The sequence below is a fragment of the Lepidochelys kempii genome, chromosome 11 (genome assembly GCF_965140265.1).
Source record: "Lepidochelys kempii isolate rLepKem1 chromosome 11, rLepKem1.hap2, whole genome shotgun sequence".
Classification (NCBI taxonomy): domain Eukaryota; kingdom Metazoa; phylum Chordata; order Testudines; family Cheloniidae; genus Lepidochelys; species Lepidochelys kempii.
The window spans coordinates 17,111,516-17,124,480 of record NC_133266.1 but is presented as its reverse complement, the minus strand read 5'-3'; the positions used below and the strand labels follow the sequence as shown (position 1 = coordinate 17,124,480).

General features: G+C 37.4%; 1 protein-coding gene across 22 annotated transcripts in view; it reads left to right on the top strand.

The window, feature by feature from the left end:
- NCKAP5 (NCK associated protein 5) overlaps positions 1–12,965 on the top strand; it is a 624,519-nt gene that overhangs the window by 519,661 nt on the left and 91,893 nt on the right. For 21 of the 22 annotated variants that reach the window (XR_012154214.1, XM_073305277.1, XM_073305278.1 and 18 more), the window contains 2 exons: positions 8,377–8,481; positions 11,576–11,767. Coding sequence is in view for 21 of the 22 variants with exons in the window: in XM_073305277.1 (XP_073161378.1) it covers positions 8,377–8,481; positions 11,576–11,767 (297 nt within the window). In the remaining variant the exon portion in view is untranslated. The remainder of the gene's footprint in view (positions 1–8,376; positions 8,482–11,575; positions 11,768–12,965) is intronic. The other variant, XM_073305284.1, reaches the window with a different exon arrangement.

Below are 12,965 nucleotides of genomic sequence, written 5' to 3'. Positions count from 1 at the left end.
AGATAAATGGTATAGATTTTCCTTGTCATAAAAGTTAGAAGTATAAAATGATATTCTGGAGTGATTCTGACCATGCTGAAATGTAAATGAAAAGTCTTTGAAACTGACTAATAAAAAAGATAAGGTGTCATAACTTGCAGAATTCTGTGTTACAATTTTTCATATACACATAACTTGCTGTATCTGTGTGATTTTGGCCATCCCATAGTAAAGTGGGAGGAAAATTTACTTCATTCATTTTAGATCAATAGAAAAGTATTTATGAAAAGTATTTACTGCTTTTTATGTGAAACAAATGAGCACAGAAAGTGAAGATTGATATTTAATAGGAGGGTTGAACACCTCAGAATGCATTTTGCAGGAAAGATGGTGTCATGAAATACGCAAGGAGTCTTCAGTGAGCTTAATGAAATAATTAATTGCATTAATCATTTACCTTCTGGCTAGCTGATTACCAGGTTATTGGTGTAAAATGTTGACTCTACAATAATTATAAACCATAGGGAACTTTATACATATTTTTCCCAAAAAAACAAATTAGTTGATTTTATCGTTGCTGCAGTATTTACACACTCCTAACTTAATGCTATTAAAATAAGAACTAATATTTTGGAGTTCTCAAGACTTGAAAACACTGATATAGTTATAAAATGAAAGCAAGGATCAGAGAGGATTACATTAAATCTGTCAGTGTAGCTTTTATTTAAAGCAGTTTATAAAAATTAATAAAACTAGGAGGACTTGAAAGAGGAATAATTTTAGTTTTATAGTAACTGAAGAATACAGAGAGATTATGCTATTTATGTTTATGCATCAAATATGTGCTTAATACCTCACAATTTACACTCTAGGACATTTAGGAATTTTTGCTTTCAACTTTCTCAGTACTTTTGGAATCTAATTCACTGCTTCTGCCTATCTTTGAAAGGCTTGATTACAACAAAGTGTAACAAGCCTGTAGAATCTGAAGCAGACACAAAACTATTGTTTTATATTTTGTGGTGGATTTGCTTTGTTAACAAGATTTTCTGATGTAGCTGTAACTCCCTAATCTTCCATACAAACGTTTGTAATATCACATCCTTGTACTTTGTCTTGAATGTTGTCAGTTAAGTCTCAGTAAACTCGCCTGTAGGATTTGCCAGCAAAGCTGACAAGCCACTATTAAGGGTGGGTTTGAATTTAAAGTCTGGCATCTTTTGTATCTCCTGACTTAGCTTTTAACAGCTTTATCCTGACAGGAGGGGGAAAAAATCAGAAATAAACAAATTAAAACTTGACCAGGGAAATACTTTTGCTAGATTAATAGAAAATCAAAATAAAATCCACTTGACTGAATGAATTCTCTGTAATAGCTAGAAGCTCTTTTTTATACTAAGAAATTATTTGGCTTACTGAACTATGTTTTAGAGTTAATCCTTTACTATTTATTTTGTGTATAACTTTCCCCACTGTTAATACTGAGCAATATTGTAAGCTTGTAATTTTGTTCCTTACATTTCAAACAGCTATTTGTAAGACCAATAAATAACAATCCCCAACTGCTTGCTTTTATCACTATGAGGCATTTCATATCTTGGGATTCATTTACTGTAGGATAGAAAACAAAACAGCAACTATAAGGTTGAAGCTTCGGGAAAATAAGGATGCAACTCTGCAGATACAAACTGTAAGGCAAGCTAATTTTATTAAATCTACCAGTTAGGTTATAGAGAAGAACAAAGTAATAAACCTGAATCACTGATAAGGTGGATGTTAGTATTAAATATCATGGGAGGTAAGGCTACAGACATTCATTGCATTTTCAAGACACAGATTCCACATAATAGACCTTTAGAAGTATCACCAAATATTGTCATTAGCTACTTGTCCTGTTGGAACCAATACTCAGAGCAGCAGAAAGAACAAAAGATTGTACATTATGGAGCTAATTTTCATCAATTTTTTCTTGTATTTTGCATTCCCTTTATGATCAGTTTTATGGTGCCTTTGAGTCATACAAGATTACGAAAGTTTGCATGCCCAAAAATGGGGACTCAGAGTAAAGGTTTATTAATGGCTTTTAATGATCTAAAGGTTTAGTCAGCCTTACAAATACTATAAGGTGTTATTGTTAAACAGTCACAAGCAAATATTAGAATTGTTTTAAGATAGCATAAGGTTCCTACTCTATTTTTTACTGTACTTGCTTAAACCTGGGCCTGCTATGCACGTGTGAGCTGAAGAAGTTATCCACTTGAGCCCCTGGTGGATCTACTACCTATCATATGTTCTGTCAGCTGCCTCAGGTGAGTAGCTTGTCATTCTTTTTCAGCCCCATGGTTGTTCTGCACCCAAATAGGGGGCCAGGATAGGGTTTGGCTCAGCACTTCTCTGGCCATGGCCTCTAACTACAAGTACCCCATCCTCTTTTTTCCCCTGGCAATCGATGGGTGCAAGATGGGGATGGACAGGGAGACTTCTGCAGATTGACTGGTTGGCATCCGGCTCTGTCTTGTGTGTCCTCAGGACCAAGGTGCTGTGTGTGTCCAAATGTTTGTTACAAAGTATTCTATGCCATTTGAAGGGTGTCTGTAGACAATATTCCACCCAGCCAGCCAACATTTAAAAGCAAAGATCTAACTCCAATTATGCAGAATTCAGAGGTTCATGGTTTATTTCCAGTAAATATGGGCTGGAAACTATCCTAAATGTGGACACTTACTCAGAATGCAACAGGCACCTAACAGAGAAGATCAGGAGAAAAGTTAGTTTCCAATCCTCATGTTCATTCTCCTGAAAATGCTTTTTCTTTTTTTTTAAACTGAACTCCTTTTTCTGCTACTGAGAGCCATGCTGTTATTTCCTCATCCTCTACTGATGGTCTCGTTACACAGAAACTAGGGAGATATAGCTTTGGACCTTTTCTGTGCAGCCTACAAGATAGGACCAAATTTTATTCCGCAGAAATTGGAACTACTTGTCGCATTACTTCAGTCTCCACTTTGGAGCAAAAGCAGATGAGGCATCTTATGAAATAGACATGCATGTGCCATTAATACTCTTTGGGGAGCTTCAACTCTTGTAAAGAGATCTCTGAAAAGTGGTAAAGAGGACAGTGGACACTCTGGCATCTGGAAAAGGGCCTCTACAAAGCTGGACCCTTCACAGATCCAAATCATTAAGAGGTATGGCATATGTCGGAGGTAAGGGTAGATTGTCAGGATAAATAATAAAGAAGTTGTTAGGGAATTGGGAGGAAAAGAACTTTGAAAATTTGGACCAAGCATTGCCCTTGAAACGACACTAGGTAATATCAGTAGTCAGTATGAAAAGAATGGTGAAAAGGCATATGCAAACGTAACAGCATTTCTGTGACACTGCATTTCCTGGCAATTCATAAACAGCGAGAGGAGGTGAATGCAAATCCTTAACCCACCTGATTAACTAGGGGGAAATTCATGGAGGTCAGTATTGCCATTATAAACTATGAAAATAGGAAATAAATAAATATTGTTGTTTGTGTGTTGAAAAGTTAGATTAAACAGTATTTTGCAATGGATATAAAGTTCTGTTTATAGCACAGTAATTAATTAGTAGAAAAGCAGGAGTTTAATTCTCAATGTTCCATTATATTTATACCTTCCAAGATCTGAAATAAGTAAGTATAGCTAACAATTATACATAATAATAAATTCATACATTTTTGTAGATAAAAAAGAGTACAGTTCTCAGAAATGTTCCAACATTTTATAATATTATAATTAAGTACAGTGAGATCTGCAGTAAGAACCATTTCCAATAGCATCACTTCGTAAGAAAACACTTTAAAGCATCTTTGAGGTTTTCAGTGCACTTTCTTTGCTCTTTAGTTAAAGCCCACTTCCAATACATGACCAATTTTGCAGGTCTCTTTGGAAGGCAATCTTCACCATATGCCAGTGTTTGTAAACTCTAATTTGTGTAAAGCTGAAATCCATGTTACATTTTTTATTTTCAGTGTTTCCATACACATAATTTGCCCCTTCATTCTGAGAATTAAGCATATGAAGAATACATGCTTAATATATTGGTTGTGTAGTATTTAGCTTGAATTAGAACTCTCACCAATCTTGCAAGAAACAGGTATAAGATGTCCCCTGTCTCCCTGAAAACATTTCTGTGCATTCTGTTCAATGCCCAGAAGACGACAGGATCCAATTCCATAATGGAGACATTATCTTTAGAAACTCCTATTAAATAAACTAGATACCAAATCATAGTGTTTATTGGGGGGCGGGGTTGGGGGGGTTATAACATTATCTGGTATGGGGCAATAGAACTGTTTCACAGTGTATTATTTCTATAGGCTTTTTGGAACCAAAAAGAGAAAAACTTCTGAAAAAATGATACAGCCTAGGCTGTATTAACTTTCCTGAGTGTTCTGCATGGGGGCTGGTGAGAGGATAACATGTATTTCCCCAGCTCAGGACTGCTCCATTCTCATGCACATGTGCCTTGATCCACAGCAGTTCAAGGACAATAAGGGTTATGCCATGTGTACACCTGATGGCCTCTTCTGTTCAGGCAAGGGAAGTTCATGCATGGAAGTTATCCACATTACACAAACTTCAAGAAGAATAATCTCCTTCTGTACTCTATTTTGCTCTGCTGAACCCCAAGGGCATCAACAATATTTTAAAAACCAAATTATTTTCAGCACAGAGGTATCATTACACAGATGCTGTGATGTAAACAAGTGTGTCATGTGAGAACATCTGTGATCAGTACAGTATAGTTTACATCATGTCATTGGAGCTTCTGTGAGATAAAGTCATCGGTGGGGGGGGATGTCACATTTTGTAGAATATTTTTTCATTTTGTAAATGTATTGACATTTTTAATAAGCAACATTATACTTCTTTATTTTTTGACTTTATCACTTAGAGAAAATAAATGAATGTGGGGGGAAATTATTTTCCTGTCAATTTTACTTTATAATTTCTGTTTCATTGCTGTGTGGCTCTGTTTCCTTAATTATCTTAATCCAAACTTTCTTCTGTTTCTTTAAACTTTGCTAATGTAGGTCATTCTGCTGGATATGTATCTGTTACAGCTGATTTCATAGAATCCTACAAATGTAGGACTGGAAGGGCCCTCAAGAGGTCGTCTAGTCAAGCTTCCTTTCTGTGTACACTAGACCATCCCTGACAGGCATTTGTAATTGGTTTTTCAAAACCCCCAATGAGAGGGATTCCACAACTCCCTTGGAAACCTACTCCAGTGCTTAACTAGTCTGATAGTTGGAAAGCTTTTCCTAATATCCAACCTATAACTCCCTTGCTGCAGATTAAGCCCATTACTTCTTGTCCTACCTTCAATGGATATGGAGAACAATTGATCACCATCCTTTTTATAACAGCTCTTAGCATATATGAAGATTGTTACCCCCTCAGTCTTCTTTTCTCAAAACTAAACGTACCTAGTTTTTTAACCTTTCTTCACAAGTCAGGTTTTGTAAACCTTGCATCATTTTTGTTGCTCTCCTCTGACTCTCTCAATTTCTCTTCATCTGTCTTAAAGTGTGGCGCCCTGAACTGGAAACATACTCCAGCTGAGAAGAGTGAGACAGTTACCCACTGTGTCTTACATACAACATTCCTGTTAGTACCCTCCAGTGTGATATTGGCCTTTTTCACTACTCAATCACATTGATGACTCATATTCAATTTGTGATCCATTATAACCCCCACATCCTTTTGTGATTTGTATGATGGTGAACGTTTCCAGTATGATGATTACTTAATTGGTCTATTGGATACAGATATGTAATGGTATTATAGATCTTGAGATATTATAGATCTTCCTTTCTTCTCTATTATTCTTATTATATTTTGCTGATTTACTTTTATTATTTATAGGCTCATAGAGTTTAAGGCAGAAGGATTCATTAGATCACCTAGTCTGACCTCCTGTATATCACAGGCCATTAAATGTCATCCATTTACCCCTGTATTGAGCCCAATAATATATAACTTTTAACAATTTACTATTTTTAATTAATTTTAGGTTGTTATTTGGGAGATTATTTCTTTCTCCTTCCTGATTTTATTTTCTTCTTGCTGACTCAGTATGCTGAGTGAGCTGGCATTATGTTTCACAAGGATGATATAGCAGTGTACTTAGTTTCATGTAACTGTTATTGTTATAACAAATTATATTGTTCACTTCTTTATTTACGGCCATCTATATTGCTAACTCCTGTACAATAAAATAGTATTTTCAAAACATTTTTAGGGACTGACAAACTCTGAAGCAAGTCTTCAAGATGTAAAACTCCTGAAGTAATATTTCCAGTATGTTTTCTTGGGAAATAAACGTTAGTGTCTATTCCCTTCACACTTCTTCAATTTTCCAGTCTAATGCATGGCTTAAGTACAGAAACTTGCACTAAAAATCCTCTGCAAGGAGAGAGCAGGAAGTTGGTCTTTTTGGGGGAAAGACCGTCCTTTTCAAAGGGCCCTTCCTAACAACGCCTTTGCATCGCATCAAAGATTCCTGTGTCTGAATCAATTTGAATTTTCTGGTGGCTCAACTATACAGTTGGGAGACTTTCAGTTAAAGGCTAATTTTGAGTTCATTGTAAACCTGTGAGCTTGGAAAGGTGTAATTAGGCAGTATTTAAATTTTGGGCAAACATCAGCCTGCAATTACAATAACAATATTTTAAATGGTTCACATTCAATAACTGGAGAATAGATATAACTGACACTGTGTTAAAAGACATGTACACTCGGTGTAGTAAATATTTATAATGAAAACTATACTGAATGCAAAGTGTATGTGGCATCTATTCAACATTGTGTTATAGGAAATATGATTATACAGAGCATTCATCATTCAAACAGTTTCCCCTAGTCTTATTGAAACAGGATAGCACAGGTTAAAACAAAACACTGAATGAAAACTAGATGAATATGTAACTCCTGCAAAATTATTCCCCAATTAATAATTAATGGTTAAAAGTACTAAATTGCCTGCAATAGAAGTCAGTCTGCAATTCTGGATGTGACCAGCAAAGGCTGGAAGAAGAGATGTCTATTTCTGGATGATTCATTCTCCAGAGGAAGACATTGTAGAGGTGAGTGCCTGATAAGCAGGCTGAGCACTCACTGCATGTAGTGCTGAGCTGAAGCCTCAGTCCCAGCTTGCAGAAGCCTGCGGTAAGATTAGCGGTTGCAAGCTATTGCTTCCCCCTCACACTAATATTTGTGGACAAATGGATAAACAGTTTCCGGGCCCACTGCCTTGCCCCACTGCATCGTCTCCACATTCCTATAGGGTGTGTCCTGCACAGTGTAACCCAGGGTTCCAAGTTTTCTTGGCAGGTTTGCTTCCTTCCCCTTCACCCCTTTCCGACACCCACAGCCATGCACAACATGAACTGAGCAGTTCCAGTGTCTTGATTCTTCTGTGGTTGCAGGGAGGGTGGCAGGATCTTACCAGAGGGCCTGACCCAAAGCTCATTGAAGTCAACAGGAACCTTTTCATATATTTCAGTGGACTGCGGATCAGATCCCAAATATCTGTAATCAAAAAGCTTAGCTCACATGACCAGCTGGAGAGCAGATATAGCTATTTTTTTCTTTTGAAGTCATTGGTCAAGAAACAGCATTCAAATAAATCATACGTTTGAAATTAAAACAGGTCAGACTTATTCTATACAGAAAGCCTTGGTAATTAGTGTACAGATTAATATGGGGGAAATGGCATCAGGTTAGCAGGCCTTCCAAGCAAAACTGAAATAAGGGACTGAGTGTGTAATTGAACAGCATGTGAATATTAATGCACAAAATCCTCTGAGTCCCTTGCTCCCTGGTGCAATTATTTTCTATTCATATTAATTGTTCCTAACAGATGACATTAATGACTTTGAGTTAAAATGTGTGCAAGGCAGGGCTTCACAAGATCAATGCCGTTTAGAAATAGGGTCACTTTTATAATCATTCACTCAAGCTGTAGCAACTGCTAAATAAAACAAGGTTAATGTGTTGATTGCTTTATAAATGTTAATTTCATCATTCATTTTTATACTTCTTTAATGCAAACTTGCCAAACTCTATGGATAAATATGATTGGGGTCATATTACTTTGTCATTATTACATGTGAAATCATGATAAGTTGTGAAACAGTCGCAGGGAGAAAAAGTTCAGTTTTCTTTGGATGAAAAATTTTCATGCATCAAGTCCTGTACTCAGTAAGCAGTAAAATGGAAAACTTTCAAATTAGGACAAGTGCTCTTTTACCACAGGGTTTTATTCTCCTTTGAAATTTAACTGCACGGTTTGGAATTTTTAAAATGCTGATCTGTTGCATATTTGTCAAATGTTTATGCTTTGGTCATTCTCTTCTGCCAGAAACTGCATTCACGCATCTTAGATCTCTCGTCTGGGGATTTGCTTTCAGATGTAGAAAGGAACAGAAGTTTGATACAATCACGAACTACTGGTGTTCAGATTCATGTGAGTCTTTGTGCGGTCTTTAAGTGCCTCATTTGGAGCGCTCATTTTTGTCTGTGAAGTGCGATGTCATGGGTGAACAATTGTTGAGACAGATAACAATACTTTCCTTTCTTCTGGTCTCTGAAATTCAATATCATGTCTCTGGTTGATATAGTACACAGAAAGTGTCACTCTGTGCAAAAAAAGCATAAATCTTGACAATGTCCCCAATATACCTTCTTGGGTATTGATTACATCTCAAAATCTCTGAGAAATGGTCAAGGAGCTTTTTATTAAAGGAGCTTTTTATTAAAGCCCATGTACCATGTTATTCTTCCTACTTTTATGATATATTATGTATGAACTTTTAAAAATTCATGGTCTCTGCAGTTTTTTGTTTTTTTTTAATTAAAGTTGGGGGTTAGCTTTGTGCTTATTTGGCAAAACTGTAACCAGTAGGGCTTTCATGTTTCATTGACGGAGAGAAAAGTAGCTTTAAAAACAAAAGTCACATGAAGATAGAGAGAAATAAAGCAGATGAGAACAGAAAACTGAGCCTTTCTATGCCTTTCATCTTAAAGTATAAAAGTGTCATCAGAAATGTAATCCGCTTTATAATGATACATATTTTAGTGGAAAGCCATTGTTTCAAAGGTTCAAAAAGATGTTAATGACCCTCTATACAATCTGTAATTTAGCTTTCAGGTTAGATTTTTCTAAGTATGCAGTTTTCTCTCTGCAATTGTTTGATTCAGTCAGTTGTCTTTTCTTCCTAACAACAATTACATGTTTAAATTATACTCATACAGACAGCTTTTGTACTCTAATTTCATTAAAGGTGATGGTTTAGAAGTCATGATTAGGGGAAAAAACTCAGATTATGCAATTCAAATTAATTAACCAGTGTGCAAGTTAACTATATATAATTAATGCGTCATAAATATAATCTTTAAAGGTTTTTTAAACAGAATTTAAAAAAAAAATTAGACAACTCCTAGAAGAAAAACCCAGCCTCCTTTTAAAATTGAGGAAGTTGAGAGAACGTTCTGTTCAGAGAGAATTCTCGGGATGCACACTATATTTTCCATGTTTTCTTACTTGCTGTAAATATTAATAGTATTTACATGAAAATACTTTTTGCTTAGATGTCCATTTGCTTCTTATTCTGAAATCATAGGACCTGATGTCCCTCTCCTCCTTAAGGCACAACGGGGAAAAGGGGATGGGATGGGAAGGCTCCCAAAGCAGCAGAAGGTGGGGGGAGGGGAGTGAGGGCTCTGCACCATGCTATGTGCTCTCCTTCCCCAGAATCTACAGCAGTCCTTCCAGGCAGGCACTAGGCACTTTGGACATGTCTGGCCTGTTATGTGGGGTGGAACCCAGAGTGCAGTCACCGAACATTGTATGTTTATCTAGCTCCACAGCTGAAATACCATAATAAGCAGAAGTCAATGCTACTGTTGGCCTCCATGCCTTCTACCTGCAGGGGAGGACACAGGCATAGCAGGGGGAACTAGTGACAGCAGAGGGAGTGAATGATGCCAGTGATGAAAGCCAAGGGACTCTATTGCAGAAATGCTGAAGCCTGTGCTCTGTGTATTACCTGGCACTCCAGAGGGTTTGGAGACCAGTTCTTCTACACCCCTTTCACTGCTTAGGAGGACATGAGGTGAAACTCTCTGTTGCTACTGCTGACTGATTTTTCTGATCATGGGGTTTTGTCCATGACAGGGAGCGATGATTTGCCCTGTAATTAGGTTTGTTACAGACAGAGTATTATGATGTCACTTGAGGAATGAGCAGCAGTCGCTGAGGAACTCCTCAGCAATAAAAATCCTGTTCTCAGCCAAACAACCTTTGTAGTAATAAATGGGGGGAAATCACACACACAAAAAGCAACCCAGCATGGAACAGAGTATATGGAGAATGGTCTCTAAATTGAGTATTTTCCAAAGATTTCCATGAAACATTTTATACATCCATTGAATCTATTTGACAGTTTTGCCAGCCGCTCATGTATTATATAACCTTAGATTTGTTTGTATCCTATTGGGATATAAATGTGAAAACACCCATCTAAGCAAAACTACATCAGGCTATAAACAAGAATGGAAATCAATAAATATTGCTTAAGGCTTGGTTGTGAGGTTATTTTCTAGTTTTAATGAAATTCTAAGCCATCTTTCAGAAAAATGTAGTCATGTTGCTCTTTGGTATTCCTGGTAATTAAAAAAGTTTCTGATTCTATATGGCAGACAAGGATATCATCATAACAGCATAACAGTACAGGCACTTAACGTTAAAGAAAGTCTAGCATTGTTAGGCACAAGAGAACTAGTTTGAATATAAATTACACACATCCTAGATACTCCTACAAAGGTTTAATATTTTACCTAACGTGCTATCTGCTCTTCATTACTCTCTTCCTCAAAGCTGGCATTTAGTCACAGTCAGCTGAAATTGCATTTGGAGAGGGGCGATAACTACCCAAGTACTAAAGGCAGCCATAAAGTGTCAATAAATTGCATAAGTAAGAGGCTTCAGCTGTCTGAGAGTGACACAAAGATGGATTGTCCTGCATCCGAGAGTTTCTTAGACAAAGGTTTGGACTAGATAGGAAACCAGAATTAGACTGTAATGGAGAGATTCCATTCTCAATGGACATTCTGTTTGGGACACTAAATTAATTTACCTTGTCCAGTTGGTGGAGCCTCATCTGTTACATTGTGGGGCTATAATGCAGTTGTCAAGATGTACTTGTACTCTTATAACTTAGTTTGTGATATCTTACTGGAGCATGCTGCTAATATCTACAGCATAATTCACACAGATTCAAAATACTCTTGCAGAAAGACCAGCAGAATGCTGAAGCCATAGCAAGTAAATAAAAATAATTGGAGGGATTGAGATTTTTTTCTGTTCTAATAAAGCTAAACATTAAATTGTTTTTTTTATTTTATATCTATTCATTAATATTACCAGATCCTAATGGAATATTATGCAAGTATAAATGGCACACTTGCATTAACTAAACTAATTAACTAAATCAATCAGGTAGAAGAGAAAGTGATCTGGTTTTACCCATAAGATTGTTGCATTTCTTCTTGTGTCTTAGGAATGCCAGCAGAATGTGAAATCCAGTATACCTGCCTTGAAATGCCAGAGTCAAATAAATATGACAGGGCCCAGTCGCCTATATCCCCGGAGCAGTTGCAGTAGCAGTGAACTCTCTCTATCAAGTGCTTGCAGTGAATATTCCAGTGGCTCCTCCTACACTTGGAATGATGGAAAGACGTGCAGTAAAAGGGTAAAGCAAATTGATTTGTTTCATTTATTAACTCAATTCATCTGAAACAAGATGGAGCAGTCAGAAATTTCTGAACAATTTGCCTTTCTTCTTCTTCTCCCCCCATCCCTTTAAATGATTATCGAACTTGCTAGAGTCTGGTGGGGGCAAATGTGCAGATGTGAGAGGTCCGAACAAACTTCAGGCCTCCTTAACTCTTTAAGCTATCTGGCACAAGGGCCTACAGAGTGCAACATGCAAAACCAGTCTATGCATTTACACATGAGGCCAAGCTGTACCACACTGGCTTCATTTGGGTTGCCTTGGTTTAATCAAGGGTAAAATTTGGTAGATTTAGCAGATTTAAAAAAAAATGTTGTTATGGTTTAGGAGGCAGGAGGCTTATGAACTGAAAGTGTTTGCTTCTGCAATGCATAGAAAAAAAATACATCGGAAAGGAGGTCTCATGCGATCTAATGGCCTTAAATAGAAGAGTTGGAGAGATTTCAGCTTGAATCATATAGGGAAGTTTAGCCCCATGACGCTAATTGTTGAATTACCTCAATGCAAAGTCCTAATGCATGATGAATTAGCACACAACACTGGGAGCATCACCACCACCAGTGCCAAAGGGTTAAGCAAGTTGAGCTCATATTGTTTTTAATCGTTTTCTATTCTCCCTGTCTCTGTATTAACTGAGCATACTGAATGGTAAGCTTCTTCTCTGAACAGCAACTTCTTGGCAGTTTTGGATTTTCTCCAGGTTTCTTCTCAGAAAGAATGTTTCATTTAGTTTCCTTTTGTAAGCATGCTAACTTTAAAGTAGGCTTTTTGAGCGGCGCTAGAATAGGGAGGTAAAGGGTGAAGGATTTGGGAAATGGAAACTTTCAACTCTTAGGTTCAGATATCACTAGGGCCCTACCAAATTCATGGCCATGAAAAACGCATCACAGACCGTAAAAATCTAGTCTCCCCCCATGAAATCTGGTCTTTTGTGTGCTTTTACCCTACACTGTACAGATTTCACAGGGGAGACCAGCATTTCTCAACTTGGGGGTCCTGACCCAAAAGGGAGTTCCAGGTGGTGGGGCTGCAAGGGTATTTTAGGGGTGTCGCAGTATTGCCACCCTTACTTCTGCACTGCCTTCAGAGCTGGGCAGCCAGAGAGCGGCGGCTGTTGGCCAGACGCCCAGCTCTGAAGGCAGTGCCCCGCCAGCAG